Source organism: Hylaeus volcanicus, chromosome 5, assembly GCF_026283585.1.
Source record: "Hylaeus volcanicus isolate JK05 chromosome 5, UHH_iyHylVolc1.0_haploid, whole genome shotgun sequence".
Classification (NCBI taxonomy): Eukaryota; Metazoa; Arthropoda; class Insecta; order Hymenoptera; family Colletidae; genus Hylaeus; species Hylaeus volcanicus.
This window is the reverse complement of record NC_071980.1, coordinates 20,964,603-20,990,999: the sequence shown is the minus strand read 5'-3', so window position 1 is coordinate 20,990,999 and position 26,397 is coordinate 20,964,603. Positions and strand designations below refer to the sequence as shown.

The window sequence follows — 26,397 nt, the reverse complement described above, 5'->3', positions numbered from 1 at the left end:
AAAAAGGCATTCCATACTTTATTTATTCATTATATAAAAACGTACATATTATTGATAAATAAATACTAAACACTTATTAAAATGTACAAGGCACAGGTTTGCATTCTTAAAAGGTCTAATAGTACGCGTAAAGGTATAGTTTATCGTAACTTTGGTAAAACGTGTCAAACGAGCACGTATAGTTAGCATTATTGTGTTCGCTCTTCTATAGATTGTTTAAAATAATAGTACTGATGTGAATTGTACACGATAAATTATGATAAGGTAAACGTGCGAAGATTTAACGTATCAACAATTGCAGTTTCTATGATACAGTTCTATTTACACTCGGTATGAAAAATACATGAAAGAAAGGATATAATTTCAACAACATTTTTGACTATAACGCTCGTTTACAATTTGCATTTGATAATACAAACAGGAACAGCAATCCCATTCAGGTCATATTCTAATGGCTGCATTAAAAAACAACGTGATATTTCAATCACAGTTTCAGAGTATATTTCACATTTGTGTCTTAAAGCTTATCGGACTTAGACATTCGTAATACTATTCTGGAAGTATCTGTCGACTTCCAGACTCTGTCATTGCTAAACCTAATGTCTCTTGAATATTTTTTAACCGTTGATAATACTGTTCAAGCGCAAATCCATCAAACTCACTGTTACAACTGCAAGGACAATCAAAGTTTCTTATATAAGTTGCTTACATTACATTGCTTACATTATAACAATGTTAATATGCTCGTTTACCGTTGTACTCACTTTGTAGTCAACTTTTCTCGAACAGGAGGTGAATGGTTCATAACAGATTTTTGCACTGGTATGAATGCATGATCTACATTCCACAATAATGATTTAACACCTATTCGTTTGCCGGTTGTCCATCTAAGAATCAGCCACTTCATTCTGTATATACTGATGAAAACTAGTGCTGCACTCTTGAAACGTACTTTTGGTGATTTTTTATTACGACCCATCGTAGTGTAAGATCGTTGTTCTTTAGTTAACTGAGAGAGAATAGTCAACGTATTTTCTTCTGAAAGCTCATAACCACCCACTATGGTCAACAAATAACGTTTTTGATACGTTAATGCCTTACGTCTACTGTCTGCTCGTAAATATTTCCCATAAAAGTGCTGCAACTATAGTACAGAAACATTATCGTAAGTAAATATAGAAGTTAACCATATACTAAAATACAAAATTACCTTGTCTACATAATCTGAACCTAATGCGTTTGCATCTTGAGAATTTTTGTTTCGTTTTATTTGAGCTTCGAGTAGTCTTACTCGTTGGATAAGGTGCTCCTTCTCATCTCGTGCTTTACCGAGCTTCTCTTGTAGGATACTCTTTTCATTTACGTGTTTTTCATTGCTATCACTAAGATCCTATTAAACAGAGTATTGGTTATCCAACACGTATATTTGTAATGCAATGTAAAATACCATGTTACTATACTACTAGGTACCTTAATTTTTTGTATGAATTTGGAAGGCGTATTCTTCTCGCCCGTAAATCTGATTTTTATTTCTTTTGCATGATCCGATTCCCTTTTAGCAGTCGTTCTCAAATCTTGTTGCAACTCAATAATTGTATCTCTTAATTTCATTTCTCGTTCAAGGGATTCCGTTAGTTCTTTCTTCAATTGTTTTACATCAGCCTCTAAATCCATCTATCGAACAAAAAATTTCAATTAAAAAACCTTAAATTATTTTAGAAATAAATTGTTATAAAATGTTATGATATGTTTACTAACCATAACTTCCCTTGCATTATTAATTTCTCTTCTTAATGCCTTAAGCTCGTTATGTTCGCTAGTACTTTGCTCCTGCCTTCTATTTTCCGCATCAGACATAGATTTGATCCTTTTTTGTAGCCACTCGCATTCTTCCTCTCGTGCTTTGAGTTCCTCTTTAGTACGTCTGAGATCGGTTTGCAGATGGTCTTTGATTCCTTCGATCAAGGCCAGACTACTCACCAATTTCTCTTTTTCCTCTACTTCCACTTCCAACTGTTTCTCGAAACGATTCTTTTCCATCTGCAATTTTTTCACAGTGTCCTTCAATTCCGAATTATTTCGTTCTGCTTTTTCAAATTTTTCCACAAACGACAAGTATTTCTTTCGCTCGGTTTCCAAAAGTTCAGCAAGCTTTGGTAACTCATCCGCTTTTTGAGACTGTACGTGATCCTTCATCAAAGTCAACTGTATTTCCAGACTTTTGTGTTCTTGGCGCAGGACCGACAGGTCATTACGAAGTTTCGCTTCGTTATTTAGAGATGTTTTCAACTTATCCTGAAGGAATTCGATCAACTCTGAATCTTGAACATGTCCAGACTGCATCGCTCTATGTTCCTTTTCAATTTGAATCTTCAACGTTCGAATTAAATTCTTTTCAGACGTCAATTCTTCGTCGAGTTTCGTAACCTTTTTAGATTCTTCTGTCAAATCTGATTTAAGTTGGAAGATTCGGGCTTCGTATTCTGCAATCTGACATTTGAGCATTCCTTTCTCGATTTCTAAGTCATCTTTCAGTGTTTTTAGTTCTTCGTTGATTTTATTGGCTTGATTTAATTGTAATTTTAGTTCCATACTTCTTTTTATTCCTTCCTGATGATCTCGATGCTGTTGAGTTTGTCTTTCCATCGTGCATGCGTTATCTTCTGTATCACTTTCAATAGCACTCATAATTTGTCTGTCCAGGTGTGCCGACAAATTGAGTTCTCTCTGCACCATATCTTCGATATCAGTATCTTCGGGTAATCGTTGCGCGGATACTTTTAATTCGGACAATTCCTTACTCAACTTTTCTACCATCTCCCGTAATTCGGTATTTATTCTTCTTTCGTCCTTTAACTTCTTCCTTAACTCCACCACGTTTCCAGATTCCTTCATCTTGTTTTGTATCGTCTCTAGAGCTCTATGCAAACTTTTGCTGTCATCGCTCATCTGACGTATGACTTTATCCTTTTCCTTCAAATATTCCTGCAAGTGATGTATCTCCTGATCCTTTTCATTGGAGGGTGAAGATGTTCCTGAGAAACTAGTACGTCTAGCCATCTCTTCCAATCGTCTGATGATTTGATCTCTGTTATTCAAACCTTCTGTTAGTCTCTGGATCTCGATTTGGTACTCCATGAGTTCCCGCTTTGACGATTGATACTTGGTCTTGAATTCGTACAGCTGTTTGTTTTCGTTCTCTATCTCGATGTTGCGTGTCTGAATGGTTTCTATAGTGATGTCTTTTTCGAGAATCGCATCTCTCAGATTTTGCAATTCCTTTATCCTTTCCATACATAAGGCGGTATACTTTCTTGATTGTTCCTGCTCTTTATCTTCTATATCCTTCTTCAGTCTTGTATTCTCCGAATTTAACTCCATAATAATTTTCTCGTTTGTTTGCATTTTGTTCTTGTGCTCCTCGATTTCTTCGGTTCTTAATTTAAGAACATTCTCTACCTCCTGCAAGTCTTTCTTTATTTTATGTTCAGATACCCGCGACAACTCGTATTGATTCTGATAGAAACATTTGTCCCTCGAGAGTGCTTCGACCACTTCCTTGAATTCTACCTGCTGTTCATTGTACATCTTTTGCAAAGATATTAAATCTGTCTCGCGTTTCTCTAGAACCGCTGATTTCGCCTGTAACTCCTCCTTCATAATTTCCAATTGGTTCTCCAAGTTCTCTATTTCCTTGATAGCCTCATTAATAGAGGTTTGTGTATATTTTATCGAAGTAATGTGCGAATTATGTTCATTACTTTCATTCCTTTGATCGGATTCCCTTTCCGAGCACTCTTGTAATTTGTCGCTTTCTTGTTTTGATTGTGAGACGCGATCTGTCTCGTCTATCGACAAATTATTCCCTGTATTTCCCGATTCGAAACCACTATGTAACAACTCCATGCCTATAGACTGTTGATTAGGCGTGGCCGACGAACACTGAGACTGAGATCCTAAATCCAGCGGTGGCACTTGTAAGATCATATTAGTTGGATCAATTAAAGGCATAACAGATTCGTCCGCGATCTTAGATGATACAAACGGAGTAGGAATTTTGAAAGTAGACGCATTGGGAAGCATTTGAGTCCCGCTTACTCCTCGAATGGCTTCTGCCGTGTCCTCGCATTCCGAGTGAATGGACAAAATATCGCTTAACGTACGAGCACTATTCTTTGGGTCTGCTTGTCGCATCAACTCTCGTAGTTGCGTTTCGTCTAAATTCAACGAGGAATATAATTCAAGTTGTTTCTCTTTCTTAGTTAATTGTTCCTTCAGATGATCTATTTCTTCATTTTTGTCGGCCAACATGCTATCGATCAACCGAGGCAATTCTAGCTGAGCATGTTCTTGGACACCAACCTGTGCCTGTAATATTCTCTTTTCTTCCTCGGCAACTTCTAAATGCTCTTTCAATTTTTGAATCGTTGCGCTCTCTACTTGCACGACTTTCGCAATTTCTGCTTCTTTCTCTTGCAAAAGCTGATTAACTCTGTCCAGTTGATTTTTGACATCTTTTAACTCCAGGTCTTTGTCAGCGACAGTTCGCTCTAACGATTGAAATTTTGCGTTAGCTTCGTGAAGTTGCAATTCTAAACGAGACGTTGCCTGCCTCTGAGCAAATGGGGCATTTTGTTTTTGTTGCTCCAAACGACCACGCATTGCTTCCATTTGGAACAACTGTTCAGAGGCAGTTTGCTGTAAAATCTCCTGTTCTGCTTGCAGTTCCTCGTTCTGATTCTTCAGAGATGTCACTTGCATTTCTAAATCCTTAATTCTCTTAAATACAACTTCTTCGGCTCTAAAATGTTTCATCATTTTCTCCTTAAGTTTAAGCAACTGATCGAGAGGCAACATTGGTGGTAAAGTAGGATCCTCCGGAGTAGGGCAACGAGACGCATCTATTTGTTCCCTAATGGATACATCTTCGCTTGGTTGACTCAAGCTCAAATTAGAGCTGCACATGTGCACAGATTCTAGATCTTTAATTTTTTTGTCCAACTGAGATAGCATATCGCGCAATTCTGTTTTCATTTGCTTCAATGCTGCAGAATTAACGCTGAACTGTTCTGAACTTAACTTGTGCTTCCTTAATTCCTCCTGTAGAATCATATTTGTAGGTAAGCATATTCTCGAAAACAGTGTTTACCAAGACTTACCTGTAATAGACTGATATGTTCGTTGAGCTGTTTATTTTCACTGTCCATTTTCATTGAATCTAGTTCCTGCACTAAATCATGTTGGTTCTTAGTTTGAGCGGCGATAACAGTTTCTAATTGATTTATTTGAAGCTGCAAGGATTCTTCTTTCTCAGTCTTTATTTGTAATTGTTGCTCCAAATCGGTAATGATTTCCCTTAGCACCCAGATCTTATCAACAGCTGCTTTCAGTTCAATTTCAGTTTCTGTCTTTTTAGCTTCCGTATCCGATATACGAGAGCTCATCTCTCTCATTTGAGACTCGAGGGCCTCCACCTGAATTTGGTTCAATTTTTTAAAATCGAACTTCCTAACTATTATCTCGATCTATTTAACCACAACCATAACTAGTTACAAAGAAACACCACTAACGCGTAACATACAAAGCGTATAATGTTTTGTTAATGTGACCATTGTGTTGAGATTAAGCTTCTAAACCAATATCATTGCGTGCATAAAAATTATTTTGATTTTTATTAAAGAAAAATATATCTTTTATACTCTCTACCTAATGTCCTGTATATTGGAATACTGTCAAATATACTGATCAATATAATAAATAGAATACAACTCACAGCAGCAGTGATGTCAGATGCTTGAAACACAGGGACGTCTGACGTTGATACAGGTGATAGTGTAGTCTGCTTTGTGCAACGAACAGAAAACCAAAACCAGAGTGCAGAAAAACTCGTGTTAATACAATTAGTAACAATGCGTGTTAAAAGCTACCTAATTACAGTGTAATATAAATCAGTGTTTCTCAAAATTCACCTTCCCATAGACTCTTTTGACACAGGAAAATTGTTAGTAAACACTTTAGAGTAGTTTTCTTGTATTTGTACTTTAATAAAAGTAACGAAGAACAGGTATTGGACGAAACAATGTTGCATAAAAAAATGTTAACGCCTTATCGCGACAAGTATTTCCCTAATTCCACTATAATATACTTTTATTTTTATTTCGAGAATTAGCTAATTTCAAAGGTTCGCAGATCACAGTTTGAGAAACACTGGTGCAAATGCCGGCGATAATCATAAAAAAATCCCAATCCAAAACAAATAAAAATTATTAGGTTAAAGGTTTAGATCTTACACCTGAATTTTATGTAACATATTAATTAGATTGGAACAACAGTGTAAATAAAATTTCAATGTTTCAAATTTCCAAGAAAAGCAGACACCTCGAGAGCGCATAAATAGTCCAGTTTGAACTACGGGCTATTTCAATTAGAAGTACAATTTTAGTTGTAAGTAATTTGTATGCGATTTAAAACTGCAACCACTTTGATTGCCCGTTCTTCCCTTGCAAGGAATATAACATATTCTTAAACTTACCTCGGATGTGATTCGTTGATCCCGTTCTTTATCGCGTTCACGTTCTTTAAGTTGTTCTTGCAAAATCTGTATTTGCTTTGCAGCTTCATCTCGTTCAGCTTCTCTCTCGCTTGCCTGTTCATCCAGGAATCTGCGAGTTGCTTTTAATTGTTTGTCCGCTGCCTCGATCTACATATGCGTATTTTCTTAATTAAAATTGTTGCCGAAGTCAAGTTAGAAAAAAACAACTGAATAATTCATACAAGACACACTGAATTTTAATTCAATTATAAATATGTTATAACACGCGTGAAATAATTGCATATTAAAATCTGGACACATTATCAAGGAAAGACATTAGTTCACATCTGACAATAAATGAAATGCACTTGCAGTGAGTACTATAAACAACTGCATGCCTCTATAATGTAAATAAAAATGTGCAACTATGCAAAAAAAAGAGCATTTTAAATAGTCAGCAAAATTTAGTTCTGCTTTGTGATTCAGTTCGACTGCTTTTTCGTGTGGCAATTAACACTTTGCATTTTACTACTAGCTCTATAAAAAGAAGACTAAATATAATTGACATAAATTGTGAAAACAGAAGAAGTGCTTAACAATATTAATCAAGCACATGCAAAATAAAAATAAGAAACTATACACCATAGTTATACATGCTATTGTTAATTTTGGGAGTTACTGTTATGTATTCTTCTATGATGACTCTATTATGAAATCAGCATGATACCATGATAAGCCAATTTCCAGATGCAGCATTTTACCAAAATGAAATAGATTCGTAATGTCTCCAATTCAGCGTTAAAAGTTGCATATATGCGGTTAAAATTACGATTAACTTACGCAGCAGATTTTATAATAGTATTAGTATTTCTATAATTTACCTTTCGGCAGCATACCCTGTGAATGTATGGGGGAGGAGTAGGTTCTAAAGGCACCTGCTGGCAAGATAATACAACGCCAATCAATCTTTAAAAACTGCATTACAGAACCATACAATTTTACTCGTGATATTTTTTCATTATGCTATCGGTACGTTTATTAATATCATTCATAACAAATTTCTTTCGTCATTTGAAATACTTCACTTTAAACGACAAGCTTGAAACGAACAAACACAGAAAAATGAAAATTTGTAATCAGATGAATTTTTGGTGAAAATATAAAATACGAATAATGAGACTAAACATAGATAAAAACTATGATTTCACTACTCGCTTTGAACAATATCTTGTGCAATATACGAATCGATACAGTAGTGCCTTCCCTAGTGACGAGAAGTTGAGTTTGATAGTTGTCAACCTGAGAGATCTAGAAAGCGCATGGAAAGAAAAGAGCTTAACAGTGAACATTAATGCAAACTAAAAACTTTTATATTTTTCATTGCATCTTCATAAAAGTATGGGCAATAGACTAGGAAAATTTTCCGAATGAAAATGAGTCTAAACATGAGTGAACTATTTTTAAACGTTCGTTGATCGTAAAATCGTTCCTAAAACATTTTCAATTACATATAAATAAGAATAGCTCAAATGAGATTGTGTTCAAATACATTTTTATTGGGAAAACTTTACGATAATATTCATGAAGAGATATTAAAGAGTATAAATGTCTTTAAATCCCAATGTCCGACGATTCGAGCCGACAGATTCCTCGCGTCGACGAAAAAAAATGGCGTTGGAGATGATACCGCGCTTTTAAAAGAGACAAAACAGACAGTCACCAGGAAAGGAAATACTGTACTAAGCTCATAAATACAGATAAAACATTAAAATAATAAACTACCAAATACATAACTCGTTTTCAATATGCAATACACCACAACTTCTTTGTATGTAGCATACCAATTCTGTGTAATAAAAATTCATGCAATCGGTGCACTCGTCGAGAAAGAAGCATTAAGTTTACCTGTTGTTGTAGGTCTTCTTTCTCTTTTCGTGCGTCATCCATTAATCTGTCACTTTGCCTGTATAGTTCATCTATCAATTGCAATAGGTCTGTGCAGTCTCCTGCTCCATTTGATATCACGTGCCGTGCTAAAAAATGAATGACGATTGTAAAGATTGTTTATGGAGATTTCACAATTAAAATTGTTACCTTTTTCTTGTAATTGTGAAAAATCTTGCAGTGTAACTTCACTGCCCCCTTCGTCGTTCTCTCCATAACCTTCTGTTATGATTTCTTTCTTATTTTCCACGTTGGCCAGCTTTCTTTGGAGATTAAGAATAGTAACTTTCAGTTGTTCCGTTTCTTCTTGGTAACCGATAATCAGAGATTCTGCATGTTCTAGTTTCAACTTGAGCTCTTCGTATGCTTCATTCGTCCACGTGACTTCCTTGATAAGTGCACCACGTTGATCGCCATCAGTAGATGACGAGGTGCCGAAAATTTCAGCGCTTTCAGACTTCAAACGTCGCAAGCAATTGTTCAATTCTTGTTTTAATTTCTCAGTGATGTCATTATTTTCCTCCATTATAGTTTGCAAGGTTTCACTGTCACTGTTTATTATGGATATTATTTCAGTAGTTTTCGGGGCGAAATGAACTCTCCGAATCCTCCCCTGGGAAGAGTTTAACGCAGAGCTAACATTTCGACTCTCCAATTTTGTTATATCCTCAATATGGGCTGTCTTATCGCTACTAGCGCTATCGCACAATTGTCTTTTAAGAACTTCAGTAATAAGAGTGTTATTTACTTCATCTTCACATACAACAAAGTATTGTATTAAATCTTCGACCAATGTTTTAAGAGTGGCACATGCTTTAGTTAAACTATTTCTGTTTAATAAAAATAGAACAATATATTCGATAAGTATGCAACAGTGCTTATAAAAGTTTGTAATTCAATAAAGATGTAAATACCTTTCTTCCAAAATCTTGTGATCCACGGGCAAGATTTTGTTAGAATCTTGTATTTCATCATAATTAGGAGTACCATCTGACTTAATTCTATTTAATTCCTTTTGATGACGGTCGATCATTCTGGCTACACTGCGAGAGTGCTCTTCCACCAAACGGTGAATTTCTTCAGCATGCGCTTCTTTGAGCTGCTGCATTTCATGTTTTGCATTGTTGGTAAGTTTGTCACGCAATTCTAATAATTCCGGTGACCAATTGTCTTCAGTATCCGACTCGACCATCAAGAGTGCCTATATCGAATAACGCGTATATAAAAAACAATAAATAAGTTGACCATAAACATGGTTTTTCTTTAGTCCTCTTTCTTGCAAGAAGATGGCATACAAGTCTATTGATCTTTGCAAAATAATTTGCCACAAATTCGTGTGATTAAATCTAAAGCTACCTGAATTTGATCTTGAAGCGCATTGATAATATCCAACTTAGCTAGCGCGATTTGTTCCTCCAATTGATGGTTGTAGGCCGCTCGCAGCTGAGTTAATTCACCGTTTTCCAACGCACCCGCATCCCACTCTGTTTGACAATGCTGCATGCACACATATGTGGTCACACAGTAGCATGTTAGTTACAGGAGGAACTATACATTACAATTCTATTTAGTTTAACGGAACTTAACTTCCAAGTCAGAAATTTGTACCCAACTATACATTGTACTAATTAAGAACTACTTTAAAATATTTATGCGATATTACAATTTTTCAAAGTGATAGGAACTATTTACCACTTGGGCGACTAGAATTATTTTAACGCTAGTTTTGCGTAAACACAAATTAAGAAAAAATAAACTAAAACTAAGAAAACATACATATGAATTACATTCATGATAAGTTAAAATATCGTGCATTTCTTTTGTAAAACTATTTATGACTTATTTATTTTATTTGAACAAACACTAACCCTTCTACAAAACTCAAATATACTAATTTTAAAATATAGCTTAACCCTTTGCTTTAGATTTCCACAATACATCTCAGCAACTCCACGTTGTGCGCAAGCGATTTACTATGTCGCTGTAGCAGCAACCAAGGAGCTGCGACGCAGACTTGCATTGTGACAGAGTCACTTCTCGAGTGCAAAGGGTTAATGTAAAAATACAACGAAGGAACAAATAAAAAAAATATATTATTTTATTAATATGCAACCCCTTTTTTTATACAGAAAGAAGCTGCTTTATCACGCAAAGGAAAATATTCAACAATTAACACAAAACAAAAGGCAAATAAAGTTCGTTAATTACACGAATAAAAAGTGCATACCACATTTAAGTATTGTACTCACCCTATTCACCAAAGTTCCTAACAACTGTCTTTCGATTCCTCTTTCATAAAGATCTTTTTCATGCCTATTCTTCTGGTCTTCTAAAGCCTTCTCGTAACTCAGTTTCATATCCTGCATTTCGATTATTTTATTCTGCAACTCTTGTTGCAAAGCTTTGATGATTGTTTCATATTCAAGCTCAGATTTACCAAGGTTCTTAAAACTGTTACTATTAAGCTTCAACTGTTCATCCTCTAATGGAGAAGCGACTCTTGAACTACGTTCAGACATGTTTGAAACATTTAAACAGTCTCCCGCACCTCCGAAATATAAACCTTCCGTTACATCTGCGACTTCACTGTCGTTGTCAGACATTTTCTTTGATTGTTGACTGAATATTTCTTCAGAATATTGCTTCTCCATTAGCAAACATTTCTGCTCAAAGTATGTTCGTAATTCTTCCATTTCTTTCGCGTGACGCAACTCCAATTCAGCCTTCAAATCGTGTAGTTTGGTCGTTCCATCTTTTACATTCAAAGCTAATGACTGTACTTTCCTAATTTCTGATGCGGTTTCAGCTTTTATTGCACTTATTTGTTCATCATGAACGCAGATCAATGCCTCGATTTCCTTACGTAACGATTCTTTACTTGATCTCAATTGATTCAGAGATTCTTGAAACAAATGCATTTCCTCCAATTTTTTCTTCAAAATCTTATTCTCTTCCGTCACGCGCTCTTTTTCACTAGACAAATTCTCCGAAACCGAAGAATAATGGCTCAATTTGCTTTTAACTTCTTCATAATCGGCTTGTTTTTCCGTCAAATGTTCTAATTCCTTTGACAACTTTTCATTTTCTTCTGTTACTGATGCAAGTTTCGTTTGCAGCAATGTTGCTGTTGTAGCGTCAGCTTCCTCGTTGTTCTCGTAAAACATTTTATTCGTGTCCGTACTTTGATCATGCTTTGTATTCACAGAATCATTAGCAGTTCTACTTACTTTAAACTGTTTTGTTAAAGTACTACTACAACTCGAAGTTGGTACAGAAATATCGAGTTTGCTGTCACTTGATGCTAATGTTTGATTCAATTTTTCTTCCACCTCTGCACACTGAGCCCACGCAATGGCTAATCCATTTTTTAGTTCTCGACACTCCTCCTCAGATTTCATCAACTTTTCCGTCAGATCGTATACTTTCGCTTGCAAGGAATTTTGATTATCTGAATCCTCCCTTTTTAACAAGCTGAGCTCTGACTTGTATTTATCACATGTGTTCTTCATATCTTTCAGTTGTTTCTCATACGACTTTTTAGTAAGATTTGATTCTTCTAACTCTGCCTTTGTTTTGCGAACGTCAGTTTCAAGACTCTCAATTCTATTTACGAGAAGTTTCTCTAACTCTGCTTTTTCTTCGAGTTTTTGCTTTGTCATCTGATACTGAATTGCTACTTCATCCAACGTTTGGTAAGTAGTTTCGTTTAATTCACTGAATGTACTCATGTTTATACCGCTCAGTCTTGACAAGGACTTTTCTAAATCATGGATTTTATTGTTCAAAGTTCGTTCATGAACTTGACTGTTCTCGATCAGTGACTGAGCTGCAGAGTATCGCGACGACAAGTCGTCTAGTTTGAACTTCAAACTTTCATTCTCGTCTCTCAATGTTGCAGCATTCGTTAAGGCTTGTTCCAAAGAACGTTCAATGCTCTCTTTCGATTCTAAAACTGCAGTTACAGCAACATATTTCGAAGTCATTTCTTCTAATTGCAGCTTATGTAATTTTATTTGCTCGGCTAGCATTTCTTTCGCCTTTAGATAGTCCAATTCTTGTATTTGTCGAGATTTCTCATACTGCACCTTTAACTCGTTCAATTTTGTTTTATATTGATTTACTTCAGCTTGAGCAGTTTGTTGAGACTCAGAGCGATTTACTAATTCTAGTTTCAAAGCTTCAACAGTTTTTTTATAGTGACTCATTTGGGCTTGAAATATTGAAAGTTCTTTGGCATGTCTAGTCTCCAGATCAGTTAATTTTTGTATTACTGATCTTTGATCACTCAAAGTTTCTTCTAAGATATTATTCTAAATAAAAATCAATCTGCATGAAAAGTTCAGAATCTCTTACCTTTCAATCTAATTATAATACTTACCTTTTCTTGTAAATTTGTCTTATTTACTGCACTGGCACTGTCTTTGCTGGGTACTTGTATGGCATTCAGTTGAGTAACAAGATTATCCCTAGCGGATAATGCCTGTTGTAAAGACCATGTTAATTCTTCTATTAGGTTATCACGTTTATTTATTGCCTTCTCAAATTCCTGCAACTGTTTAACAAAACACAATGCACAACTACCAGCATACACAATGTACACAAAAAAAATCTTCCAATATTTGTCTGTGTGTACTAAAAATATAATATACCTTTGTATGATACAAGGATATGATATCTCTGCCATGTATACTACTGTTTTGACTCTGAGAAGAATTGGGTGATGAAGCCTCTGCTCTCAAGTGATCTATTTCTGCATGTAAAGCCTCAACTATAGCTTCTTTTCCCTGCAGTAACTCTTCTAATCGAGCTACTCTTCCTGCGAGTCCTTCCAAGTCACCATCTGCTTCTCCTTCACTCATGCTAACGCTACTTTGTGTTATATCCCTTGATGAAGTACCCTCGTGTACCTATATTTTACCAAAATATTTCTATAACTTCATACACATTTTACATGTACCATTAGAAGACCTTGGACTATACACATGTAAAGTATAAAATTTCTTCAAATTTATTCTTACATAAGATTCTCTATGTCCAGTAGATTTATCATTATGGAAAGATTCTTCGTCAGATGCTTCATCTGTCAAATTATGACCCGAGCTTTTAGCTTTATTAGCTCTTTCCACCTTGTATCTCTCCAGCTAAAAATCACATATTGTGTAAAACTAAATAAATGTATAAAGGATAATCATATTTCAGGAAATCCCTTCTTTCTAACATGGTGTATAGTAATTTATAATTAGCAATTATTTAATATATGTAATCATATTGCAAAATTGAAACTGCGGAAAAACTACATTCCATATGAAATAGTCCAATAAAATCCAGCAGAAATTAACCTTAAATGCAGGAGTGGCAGGAAATAATTAATCCTAAACAAAGAAAGACATTGTTTGACCTACCATCTCTCTGCCTGCCTCCAACGAGCGTCTTCTACGCTCATCATCGTCTGTTGCTTTGCTCATTTAATTAATAAAATGTCGATCGTTTAACTAATTAGCTAATAATAAACAATCTTAATCATTAAATAACAAACACTTTTCTGTTCAATCGATATCGTCATCCACTACATTGCAAACCATGTGTTTCAACCGTCCACTGGGAAATCCTTCGAACCGTTTAATTTTTAAGAATACAAATTACTATAGCGTCCAGTACTATGTCATAGATTTTTGATGAGATAGATCGTGATCCACCGACGTATGGTAACGTTACGAAAGTAAGTCACTAGATGTATTAAGTTTAATCCACAGTCTTTAATTTTTATTAAAACTGTGGTAAGGAAATTTCAGATATATTATTACAGAGTAGTTTAATAATAATTAAATTCTTGTCGGATCCTTTGGTATTCATGATCTTGTATTTTTAAATTAGGACCTACTCTAAAAATGGATCCTTGCCTAAACTCTTCCCTTCACTAGGGTAATTAAATTTAGTCTTACCAAATTTTACACAACCAATGGTATTATTTCTTGTGAATCAAGCATGATCAAGCACGAGTATTTTCATTCGCGACAATTTTCAAACATCTGCGTATCAATTTGAAATTGTTTCAAATTGTGGTTGCATGTATAGTAAAGCGTATATACGCATTTTAACGAAAAAATTAATAGACAAAAATAATCTCGTAATATTATTCAAACAATTCTATTGATTTAAAAGGTGCAGAAAATACGAATATGATGGAAGGGCCAGAAGTATTGCACGTGGAAATATGTCAAAGAGCCGACAGGTATTACCGGTTCTTTGTTAACGAGAACTTACATTTTCTGCACGTGTATTGTCTTTACATTTTAATAGAAATTCTTCTAATAGGATTGTTAAATATTCTTTAAACAGTATTTACACAACATTTTATTTTTAGCACGTTGTCTAAGTCAGAGTTAAAGGATTTAGCATATGCAGAAATAAATGCATTAGAGGATGTTGCTTTAGAAACTATCACGTATGAAAAAAATATCTCCAATCATACTTTAAAGAGTCATGTTGAATCGATAATATGTTCTTCAAGTTATGGAGAGGTAATCTATCTAAATCGAATGAATTCTTACAGAAAGCTTTACCGAAATAAATTCCATTGTTACAGAGAACTCATATGAAAGTACAAGGAGCCCTTCTAAAGTTTCATGTGTATAGATTAACACAAGAAGATGCAGCAACAGAAATTATGCAGAACGATAGCGAAGACTTGCCAGTATCTTCTCATTGGATTTTGCCTGCAAAAGAATTTCATTTTTTATGGGAAAATCTTTACTTTGATTCTAACATAAAAGAAGATGTTAGTTAAAACCATTTCAATTGTTTCAATTACAATTTTTCAATTATATTAATTTTTGTAATATACATAAATATTTATGTCTTTTCTTTTCTTCCAGTTATTGCATTTTGTGGAAACAACAATGATATTTTCAGACTGTAGTGTTAATTCTAATATCATAAGTTGGAATAAAGTAGTATTATTACATGGACCTCCAGGTACTGGTAAAACTAGCTTGTGCAAAGCTCTTGCACAAAAAATAGCTATTCGTTTAGGTGATCGATTCACTCATGGTGAATTTGTTGAAATAAACAGTCATAGTCTATTTTCAAAGTGGTTTTCAGAGGTAACATCCTAGCTATGTAGTTACTAAGCAAATTATTTTCGTGATTAAGATTTATCTTTGTTTATTTTCAGAGTGGAAAATTAGTCATGAAATTATTTAACGAAATAAAGCGCCTTCTTGAAAATTCACAAGCACTAGTTTGTATCCTAATAGATGAAATAGAATCTTTAGCACATGCTCGTAAATCGTGTAGCAATGGTGTAGAACCCACAGACTCCATAAGAGTTGTGAATGCTTTGCTAACACAGCTGGATCAAATAAAACGGTATCCGAATGTTTTAATTCTAACAACGAGTAATTTATCAGAGGCTATTGATTTAGCATTTGTCGATAGAGCAGACATAAGACAATATATTGGCCATCCTACTCAACAAGCCATATATAAAATTTATGCTTCATGCCTTAAAGAGTTGATGAGGGTAAACGAATACATACTTTTATTCCTATTGTATATGTATTTCTTAAATTGTATTACTTATATACTTGTATTTCAGGTATCGCTCATAGAAACAGAACAAATTTTTGATTTTTCATATTTAAAAAAAATGGGTTATGAAGAGAACAGTCACACAAAAAATAGCCTTAAACTCATGGAACTTAGTCATGAGAGTAAAGGTCTCAGTGGTCGAATTTTAAGGAAAATTCCATTTTTAGCTTATTCGTTTTATATGCGAACTAAACGATGTACTTTAAGTCGATTTTTAAGATCCATGCATCTCGCTGTTATGAAACATAAAGAAGAAGAAGTAGAAGATGCCACTAATCCATTACGAAATTTGGACTTCTGAAGTGTTTTTTCTATATATGTAATGTACACAGTTTTCTATTTTTTTGAGTTTTTTTAACATTGTATTGTATCAGTATTATATCATAAACGCGACTTTTTCAACATAAAGCATAACACGTCTATACGCCTATGTATTTAATATAGTATTTCATATATTTAAACACTGTATTTTCATTTTAATATTTTATGTTTATATTATTCTATTTATGTATGCCATTTGTACTGAATAATAGAAAGTAAGCCATTTAATTTTACTGTCCCAAATAATTCTTGAATCCTCTATTCTATATATTTTTATACAACAGCTGCATGGTATTGCGAAGGACATATGATGGGTAAAACGCTTTTTTGATATCTTGCTTTTTTATCAAAGTATACCAAACATTATTGATTTTTGTAATGGAATAATTGTTTCACTATTTGAAAGAGAATTATTATTTATATAAATAGAGTAAACTATTTGCATAAAAACTTTCTCATTATGTCTTACTATATATACTTTATATACTAGATTTGGACCTTTCGTACTACGACATGATTGGGGACCAGAGGAACGGAAAAGCATGCGAGTCACCAACCGTTGTCTTGATACTAATCATCGTAGTGGCTCTGCTGTCGCTGATCATCGGAGTAGCTCTGCTGTTGCTGATCATCGGAGTAGCTCTGCATTATCCATGTAGAACTTCGGAGTTGCTCTGCTTTCCTTACGTTGAACTTCAAAGTTCATTTGTTTCATGATGTATAGAATCTGCAACAAAAGTCACACGAATTAATAACATGTTTTAAAAGTTACAGCAATTACAATATTAAAACATTAAAAGTGCAAAATCATACATTTTACGTTTGTATAATAAAGATATGTAAGTGTTACGCAAATGTATAACTTTGATCTCTTATGTTTCTAACACATTTAAAATACATTATAAAAATATGTAGCTTTATAAATATTTCAAGTTTCTAAAAAGTGTATTGTAATAAAGTAAATGTGCACGAACTCACAAAATTTATTAGTTTATAATGAATGTAAGAAGAAACTGTCTAAATTTGCAAACTCTTACATTTTATATTTGTACAACAAAGATATGTAAATTTTGCAAATTTACAATTTTATCTTACATTCATTATAAATTGATCAATTTTATGAGTCGAAGCACTTTTACTATTGTATGCTACATTTTCTAGAAACTGTGAATTTCTATGATGATATACATTTTCATAATTTCTTACTAATTTAACGAAACAGAGAAAATGAAATCTTAAACATTTTTACAATTCTATTCTATATTCATAATAAACTAATAAAATTTTAATGTACGTTATTTGAATTGCAATTGTAATTAATACAAAAATATTATTTGTATATTATTTGATGATCAAAATGGCCAAAATGTTTAAAATTATTATTTTTCAAAAAATGTAAAAAAACCTGTAAATTTATAATTGTTATCAGGTAATAGCAATTATGTATAAAAAATGTAGGGGACAATGTAATCGAATTATCGATCAAAGGTTATAGATGTAAGTGTTAATTAAAATTAACGATTATAAAATATAATTGTTAATTTTAATTAACCATAATTACAATTTTCATAGGAATATTAAAATTGTAATTATTAGTCTTTATTAAACAATTAATAAATTGGTACCTGTAAAGAAATGGAGTAAAAATGTTTACTCCAGCTCTAGCATTAATGCTTTCGTAATTATTAAGCAGAAATAATAATGAAATAGAAGGAAAGATAAACAATTTAATCTAATAATGACAATAGTTAAAGACAATATTACCTATTATTCTGCTTTCCCCGGTAAGCTGCACAACTTTTCTGATATGACGTATCCAGTAATTTCGCTCGAAATATTCAACGTAAAGTAGCCATTTGAACGTGAAATGGCGGTTGGCGATCATCGCGCAGACTCATGGCGTCAGATCTCGGAACATTCAAGAATTCGAATTCGAAATCAATTTACGATAAATATATATTTTTACTGTATCTAAGCACAAATTTATTTGAAAAAAAAAAACGAAAAAAGAAACGATAATATTACTGTGGAAGACGTAGTCTCATAGTACGAATTGATATTTGAACGAATATCAATTGGTACCTCATGGAGAACGAAAAGGATGAGAGTACGAAATCAATCTAATTTTCTCAAAAACCGATTCAATTAACAAGGAATGGTATTAATATATTAAGGAGATGATAAGGAGCAACGCAAAGTAGAAATAACAACGATTAGATAATGATTGAATTGAATTATGTTTACCTATTAATTGCTGGATCACTGATCGACACGACACGTCTGCTCTGTTCAATTGCCGCCGAACGAAGGACGCCTCGTTCTCGGCGTCGTTCTTCTGCGCATTGGGTTGCGGGTACTCGGCCAATGAAATTCGAGTTTTTAAAAGTTCCAAAGAAACGTTAAACGTGATTGGTTGTCACTTCTCAATATCATGCGCGGGCCTTTTGAACGGAAATAGAAATTGGAAAGTGAAAAGTATCGATATGTATGATATATGTAGATATATATTGTTACCCTTGTTTGTACGAAATTCCCGAGATTCTTTTTTTTCGTTCATGTAAAAACAAGGGAGAAACTTGTTTACGTAGTAACCTTACTAAGTTCGATAAATGTATACAGGGTGTCCCAAAAATGTTGTAACACATTGAAAGGGGTGGTTCGGGAGAGGATTTGAAACAACTTTTTCCTTAGCGAAAATGTTGTCCGAGGCTTCGTTGAGGAGATATTAACGGAAAACACTGACCAATCAGAGCGCGCGGATACCGTTGGAGCGGCCGCGGTAGCGACGGCTATGTGCTAAGCGGCCGCGCTTGTACGCGAACAAGCGACTCGACGTGCATCGAAGGACATTGGACGCCACCGCTTAGCTCGTAGCCTTCACTACCGCGGCCGCTCCAACGGTATCCGCGCGCTCTGATTGGTCAGTATTTTCCGTTAATATCTCCTCAACGAAGCCTCGGACAACATTTTCGCTAAGGAAAAAGTTGTTTCAAATCACCTCCCGAACCGCCTCTTTCAAGGTGTTACAACATTTTTGGAACACCCTGTATAATCGATTTCCAATCACTTAATCTTTCATGTAGCTACACACAAACCGATGCATCACTTATTAGAACAACCTGTATTTGATAATGTTCCATTTTTGTGTAACATAGAAAATATACGAAACTATTAAAGTTCTTAGACAACTTCAATAATGTGCATTGATGTGCATTTTATAATCTTATCCTTGAAAACATTGAACATGTGAACATCAAGTTCATTTTACGAAACCTTAGTTTCAGAAAGCATTACAGAATCAGAGAATCTGAGATTTGGTGTGATAGGTATATAATAATTTGTATTATTTACATAATAAATATCTCAGTTCTTGACATATGTTTATTTGTTATTTTTACTGATCATATTCTGCGACCTGATTTATCGACTGCATGTAAAAATGAATATTTAAGAACCCTAACCCTGAAAAATATATTTTACCGATGCTTTAATTTAATAATCTTGTCACTACTGGTTTACAATTAATAAATGTAATAACATTCGTCGTATTGTCCAATTTTTTTTTTAATTGCGAAATAGTGTTGCGAAATGAAGATATGAATCGCGTTCTTTTTCAGGATAGTTGATTTGATTCGCGTATTTTTCGCGTTTTCTTAAGTAATAAGTAATGTTTAGAGTCAATTTAAGAATTTCAAGAATCTTCAAACATTGCATTTTTTAATTTATTTATATTAGTTACATTAAAATGTTTTTAAAAATAAGTCGTACACAGCATTTTTTATTTTGGCCACAAAAAATTATCGGTCGTTGTATACATACCTAAAAACAATACATTGTCAGGCTAAAAATACACAAAATTTATTTTAGAATTTTGACTTTCGTGTTATTTAAATAAAAATCTATTTTATTTAAATAATGTTCAGTTGCTTAAAATTTTCAAATTTTTTAAATAGAAAACCTTTAATTATTACTTTAAATAAAAAACAGTGTATTTCTTGTTTCTGACGATAAAACTTGTTTCATGACGATATAATATAGGCATCGTCAACAAGTGTGTGAAACACAAGGGTGTTGGAAAGATTCAATAGAACCTCTGTCGTTCGTCCCTGTGTTTACATTCGCGGAGTCCACGTGCGTTTCATGAACATAGTAGCAAAGGACGACGCTGTTTACGCTTTACTAACCTTAAAGTCCTCGACACTTTAGTCGTATGTCATCGCAATAGACACAGTTCTCGAACGTAGAATACACAAGAAAAAAATTCTTTATTGACATCGACGATACGTTAACTTTCGTTCTCGTCCATGTGTTTCGACCAGAGATCTCGGCCAGATGGAACACGTATAGATAGACAGCACCTTGACAACACTATAACAATACAATAGAACAATAACAATTTTGAAATAAAAGAAACGTTACAAAGAGGGAATAGACAAACCTTTCAGATGAAGTTTATAATAAGTGTATAATACATGTATAATAAGTGCATGTTACTTAGTGATTCGCATTGTGTTCAAACTGCGATATCCAGCGGAGACAGTGCGAATTAAAAATTAAAGAAAACATAAAGTGTTAGTTCGGACACATACACTTGTTCATCTCGAGATTTTATCTAACTAGGTGTAGTGGGGGAACAATGACCACTGTCCCTATGCAAACAATGTCACTAGATTTACATATTTCATTGTATACAAAATTTTGCAAAAATATTTTAAGTGCTGATTTTATGAACAGGCTATGACTTTATTGTGCATTTTGAGTCTAAACAGTGATTCTGGGATTCAAATAAATTCGACTGTCAAATTTTTTCGAAACACTAGACGTGAACGGCTGCATCGTTTAATCGACTCCCCCGACCACTTAGGCTTTTCATCAAACTTGGAAATTCAGTTCTGACGAAATATGGAAAATGTTACAAAGAATTTTGCATTACACAGAGGTAATTAAATACGAGGAAATTAAATTTTAGTTTGTTTTCTTTATACATTTTGTTAATTTTGCAATATTAATTTGTTTAGCCGAGGTGTTTAAACTGTCGCTAATAAATCAGCGGATCAACCAATCATGTTACTGTATTTCGACGTATCATATCATTCTCCCCACCGTCCGCCCCAACCCCGAACGCTCGAAGACGGAGTCAAACCGTTCTTTTCCGCGCGGCGTCTTGAGGTGAGCGCATGTATTTTCCGATCAACTAATTAATTAACAAATATTCTACCGAGATTCAAATAATCGTTGCTTCGGGTTATCATCGGTCATCTCTATCGTGTAATACGTTGTTGTAGTGCGGATTAACGTGTATTAACAACTATTGATTTCGTAATTGACGCGATTAAATCGAGATCGATTTCGCGGACGAGTACATTTTCGACAAAGTGCTAATGGACATGCATACATCCTTTTGGATTGCATCAGACTTTTCGGAAGCTAATTCTAATAAATTTATTGGTCATTCGTAAATGCTAGTGTACCGGATTTAACGAATTCTTTCGAATTTTTTACTTTTTTTTATACTTTTCAATGCTCGTTCTAAATTTCGACAACCGACGCGACGCTATTATTACAAATTGCTCTTCGTAATATATTTCGATCGAAATTTCTCGAAGCAACGATTAATTGAATTTTGCATTGAAATAGTGAAATAGTGAATCAATCGAAATAGTGAGTCAATTAGCATTTCTTATTGGCGAATAAATTCTTTTAGTGCTTTTAAGCGACAAGTGGCGTGCAATTGACGAAATGTTTCGATTGATTCGATATCAAATGTGTACTTGGATTAAAAGAATGAACATTTTTTAAACGTTTATAATATTTGGAAAAACTTTTTTATAAATCTATTTCTAAAATTATTTTCAATTAACTTGTTGCTAATGTATATTCTTTCCTTCTGTTTCTAGAATTCTGTGGATACGGAAGGATGAACGAGGATCAATGGCAATATTTAAAGGAAATGGTAAAAGAAAAATTAGCTACGATATAAACTAATTCATTATTTACAACGATGGTAGTTTTCAATATAATTATTAATCTATATTATCCATTACATTTATTATACATTACATAGTATTAAACAGGCAATATTTCCATTACACATGGATACATAAAAAAAATTTTTTTTTAAATCGCGTGCCCTCCCTCCTCCCATATACTAATCACCTTTCATTTCAGAGAATTTTGTGACCGCGCGCAATGCGGTCATTAGAGTCGGCGTTTGCTTCGTAGATTTCTATCTTTTATTCTCATTTTCATGTTAGACAAACGCGAAAAAATAGAGTCAGTGTTATTTGCGTATTAAATATTCACTTTAAAACATCATGATTCTTACTACATTTTAAATCGCGATATTAGTATCAGTTTGTGTTCGCCGAGTACAATTTTCGCGCGCGTTTACAGATTTTTTATTTTTACTTTTTTTTTTAATTATCATGTACTATATAAAATAGTTCGTTATCGGTAGTAGAGTCAGTGACGGCGAGTCATCATTTCATTGAGCGGCGCTCTACGAGCCAAAAACGTAAGTATCTAAACTTTATTCAGTTTTTTATTAAAATTGCCAACGACTACAACGTTAAAAATAGATTCTTACGTTTTGTGTTAATTTTTGCAGATTCTACAGGCGTAATTACACCAATGTCATCAGTTAGCAGATTCTTCAGGCGTAACTACCTACTCCGATGGCACCATTTGCAGAACCAACGTTCAGGCGATGAAGAATATTTAGCGGCTGGTGAGTTTCATGACGATTTTTGTTCCTCCGATCATCAACCATGCCGTAGGACATAAAGGTCCGAATCGGCACTGGTGATCGGTTGTATACGTGCATTTTGGTGAGTATAGTGATCGCGGGTAGTCATGCTACCCGTGAGTACTAATATTTGTTGTTTCATTTCTTAGTTCAGGATAGGGTCTTCTTGTAGACCGCGTTTTCTATTATAACAAAATCAGTTTTTATTAAATGATAACTGATACTTCATAATATTGTGATAGATATATACAATCAGTGTAAAGAAGTATTCGTACAGCAACCCATTTAAAATAAATGGTTCCTGTACGAATACTTATTACACTGACTGTATATTGAGTATATACTATACTATTAAATCTTTGCAATTAATACGCAAATTATACTCTATTTACATTATTGTTCCACCGTTTGCATAAATAATGTAATAAATTTACTACATTTTTTATTACATTTGTACTAGATTCTATATATAAGAAGATATTTCGCGACCGGTAGATTTCCGAGTCAAAGTAATCACCTTCGATTACGTTGTTTATATTCTTAAAAATATTTCTTTGACAAGGGTATCACCGGAGGGTATTTAATTTCTCAAATGAATAAAGTAAATGATTTTATTATACAAAGTTTTCAATTAACTTATGATCAGAATCTTTTTATTTGGTAATTAACAATTGATTAGAGTCTCTTTGTCTTGCTAATTAAATATATTTCAAATCAACGCTAGCTCAATTCTTTTTCTGAAATTTTCACGAATACAAAGTAGAGTCATTTTTAAAGAATATGAAACGAAAGAAAGAAAGCATATTATTTCGTTAGAAGTTGATACTAATTATGATTTTTAGTTCAGGATTTTCAGGTTAACCATTCCGTGTTCGTTGCCTGAACTCATGTCAAGTGCCCAGGTGCTACTTGCTTGAGCGAAGGCAAAGGGCACGATGACCTAATCTAAACAATAATATATGTTGGCGGCTGACATTGGCTAGTGTATCGTGCACGACGTATTTCCCACATGTGTGTGTTTGTGGTTAGGCTGTGGGATTGCGTCGGTAGAAAAGTTTATTATACATTTTATGTTATATAATATATATATGTATATGTATGTGGATATATATGTATATGGATACAAATATCGTTATTTTATTATATATAATTCACTAACGAAATGACGTTGAGTAGCACAAGAGTTATATCATTATTCTTTCACATAACGAATACAAGATTTCATTTGCCATCATTTTACAAGACAATTACGTTAAAGCTCCTTTTGTACAAACAGTGATTACATTAAAGAAGTTTCTAGAATCTGTACAAATATTATCCGTAAACGTAATGGTCGCTAGCCTTTGTCAGACGATTTCAGGATTTGGTACGTATGTTTATTAGAGTGTGAAAGTTGTTTTGAACTCGGGTGTCGGAAGCGTCCCGGGATGTCCTCTCTAGTTTAGGTTTTGCGCCCGGGTTCATGAATGAGAACCGTGGAGTGTGTGTGTTGGTGTGAATGAGTTTGTCATTTTTAGATTTAGGTTAGGGAGGTAGGTCTTTTCTGGTGTGAATGTCAAATCCCAGTAGGTAGGGTCCAGGAACAGGGCGTCACTATTTAGCTGGATAGGCGCGTTATACGGTGACACCTGTTTCTGTAGCGGGGTTCGAAGTATCGATACGCAAGCCGATTCGAACCAAGTATTTCGTTCGATTTTGGCGTTGCTTTCGATTCTTTGAACTTGCGACTTTATAGTCGCTACTCTTTCGCGTTCGCGGTCGCGTATTAACTTCATCGAGACGCTCGTCCCGCTCGGTTACAGACGTGTGGTTCAACAAAGGTTGAACGTTCACGTATTGCACGGAACCGAGCCTATTTCAGATTGGGCAATGCGCCCGAAGAAAGAAGAGGCTAAAAGCTGAAGAGGCCCTGACAAACTGTCGCAAGAGTGGGCAGCATCAAATGGCTCCCCATCTTCGGTTTCGAAGATTGGGAGTCATCCTTGTTAGTACTTTATCGCTATACTCACCTATAGTTTTAGTAGTCGTAGCTTTTTTTCAGCTCCTGATCCAGCGTTGAGGGTGCCGCGGTTTCCATTAGTGTTGCGAATGAATACGAATCGCGTTGCTAGTAGTGTTGCGTACAAAGATTTTCGCGTTGCATTTCAGGGTAGTGTTGCGAATGAATACAAATCGCGTTGGAATTAGTGTTGCGAATTAATACAAATCGGGTTGATGTTTTGTATTGCGAATATTTTTCGCATTTCATTGATCAAAGTAGTGTTGCGAATAAATATATAACGGGTTGAATAGTGTTGCGAAAGAATACAGAACGCGTTGCAATTAGTGTTGCGTATAAGTATTTTTCGCGTTGCATTTCAGAGTAGTGTTGCGAATTAATACAAATCGCGGTTGCTTTTAGATTCACGAAAAAGGACGCACCCACAATCTCGCAGATTCATCGATTATTCCTGGAAAATCAGGATCCTTTATAGTCCCACGGTTTAGTGTCGCGAATTATAAATGCCCCCACCCAACTTGCGTCCAAATAGTAAACTTTGGATAACGAGTCGCAAAGCGCAATACGTGAATGTTAACGCAACATTTCCAACTTGATTTTTATCTGTTTATTAACAATATTTTTAAAATCGTCATTCGCGTTTAGTCATATATAACAAATCGCAACACGACGACTAGCAGTATCGATTAAAGTCGCATAAAAATGATGCGCACGGGTTTTTCTTTTTGTTTTAAATGCCACGCTACGCGCTCCTCCTGAATGAAACTCCCTTCGAAAAACAAGTGGATACCCTAATCTCCAAAAACCGTTATCGGCGTTTAGTGGTTCTGTATGAAATCGCAGAACGACAGCTAGCGGTATCGGTAAAAAAGCGCTAAAAGATTTTTCTGAATTTCAGCAATTAATGTTGCGATTATTGAAGCGTATTGCGTCATTGCTATCGTTATATTGTTTATTTTCTTTCGCAAAACCTACTTGCCTCGATTGATTGACTCGTGTAGGGAATTATTACGCAACCCTATCGTTTATTTCTATTTCTAAAATTGTCATTTCGTGCTGTTTTGTAGAAGTATTGCCTGCAATATTCTCTCCTATCTGGTGGGGAATGTAAATCATCTATCGCGTTCAATTTTATCTTTCTTATATGAAAATTACCATTCGTTTGTACTTGTTTGTGGGTATTGTTTTTAGGGAAGCATCGTTGGGTTGTTTTTTCTTGTACTTGTTTCCGAGTTCTGTTTTTCGGAAATCATCGTTGGGTTGTTT

General features: G+C 34.3%; 2 protein-coding genes and 1 long non-coding RNA gene across 9 annotated transcripts; 1 reads left to right on the top strand and 2 right to left on the bottom strand.

Moving 5' to 3' along the window:
• Nucleotides 1-94: 94 nt before the first annotated feature.
• On the bottom strand, nt 95-14,108 carry LOC128876128 (pericentrin-like). Of its 7 annotated transcripts, none has more exons than XM_054122237.1 (18): nt 13,879-14,108; nt 13,495-13,617; nt 13,126-13,383; nt 12,855-13,028; nt 10,726-12,786; nt 9,833-9,973; nt 9,391-9,677; nt 8,627-9,306; nt 8,438-8,565; nt 7,414-7,470; nt 6,533-6,700; nt 5,774-5,842; nt 5,160-5,474; nt 1,759-5,100; nt 1,471-1,674; nt 1,211-1,390; nt 765-1,144; nt 95-670 (listed from the first exon to the last, which is right to left on the bottom strand). In XM_054122237.1, exons 1-18 carry the CDS (start codon nt 13,939-13,941, stop codon nt 550-552), a joined length of 8,751 nt encoding a protein of 2,916 aa, XP_053978212.1. In that variant the 5' UTR covers nt 13,942-14,108; the 3' UTR covers nt 95-549. The 7 variants fall into 7 exon arrangements, with proteins under 7 accessions (XP_053978212.1, XP_053978213.1, XP_053978214.1 ...); XM_054122238.1 differs by having other exon boundaries at nt 5,774-5,839; XM_054122239.1 differs by having other exon boundaries at nt 7,414-7,467.
• Nucleotides 14,109-14,497: 389 nt separating this feature from the next.
• LOC128876285 (pachytene checkpoint protein 2 homolog) lies at nt 14,498-17,092 on the top strand. Its single transcript, XM_054122506.1, has 6 exons — nt 14,498-14,708; nt 14,841-14,997; nt 15,063-15,254; nt 15,352-15,579; nt 15,651-15,998; nt 16,074-17,092. Exons 1-6 carry the CDS (start codon nt 14,656-14,658, stop codon nt 16,365-16,367), a joined length of 1,272 nt encoding a protein of 423 aa, XP_053978481.1. The 5' UTR covers nt 14,498-14,655; the 3' UTR covers nt 16,368-17,092.
• Nucleotides 16,976-18,801, bottom strand: LOC128876286 (uncharacterized). The gene is made up of 3 exons (XR_008456990.1): nt 18,632-18,801; nt 18,152-18,295; nt 16,976-17,114 (listed from the first exon to the last, which is right to left on the bottom strand). It is a non-coding gene; the product is annotated as an uncharacterized LOC128876286 (long non-coding RNA).
• Nucleotides 18,802-26,397: the final 7,596 nt, after the last annotated feature.

Bases quoted from the DNA above. Each gene is read 5' to 3' on its own strand.
- LOC128876128 (XM_054122237.1), bottom strand. From the start codon at position 13,941: ATGAGCAAAGCAACAGACGATGATGAGCGTAGAAGACGCTCGTTGGAG. The intron at 9,307-9,390 runs GTATTTACATCT...TTTATTAAACAG, and splicing joins CACAAGATTTTGGAAGAAAG to AAATAGTTTAACTAAAGCAT. The intron at 5,843-6,532 runs GTAAGTTTAAGA...CGTTGCACAAAG, and splicing joins ATCAACGAATCACATCCGAG to CAGACTACACTATCACCTGT.
- LOC128876285 (XM_054122506.1), top strand. From the start codon at position 14,656: ATGATGGAAGGGCCAGAAGTATTGCACGTGGAAATATGTCAAAGAGCC. The intron at 14,998-15,062 runs GTAATCTATCTA...CCATTGTTACAG, and splicing joins GTTCTTCAAGTTATGGAGAG to AGAACTCATATGAAAGTACA. The intron at 15,580-15,650 runs GTAACATCCTAG...GTTTATTTTCAG, and splicing joins TTTCAAAGTGGTTTTCAGAG to AGTGGAAAATTAGTCATGAA.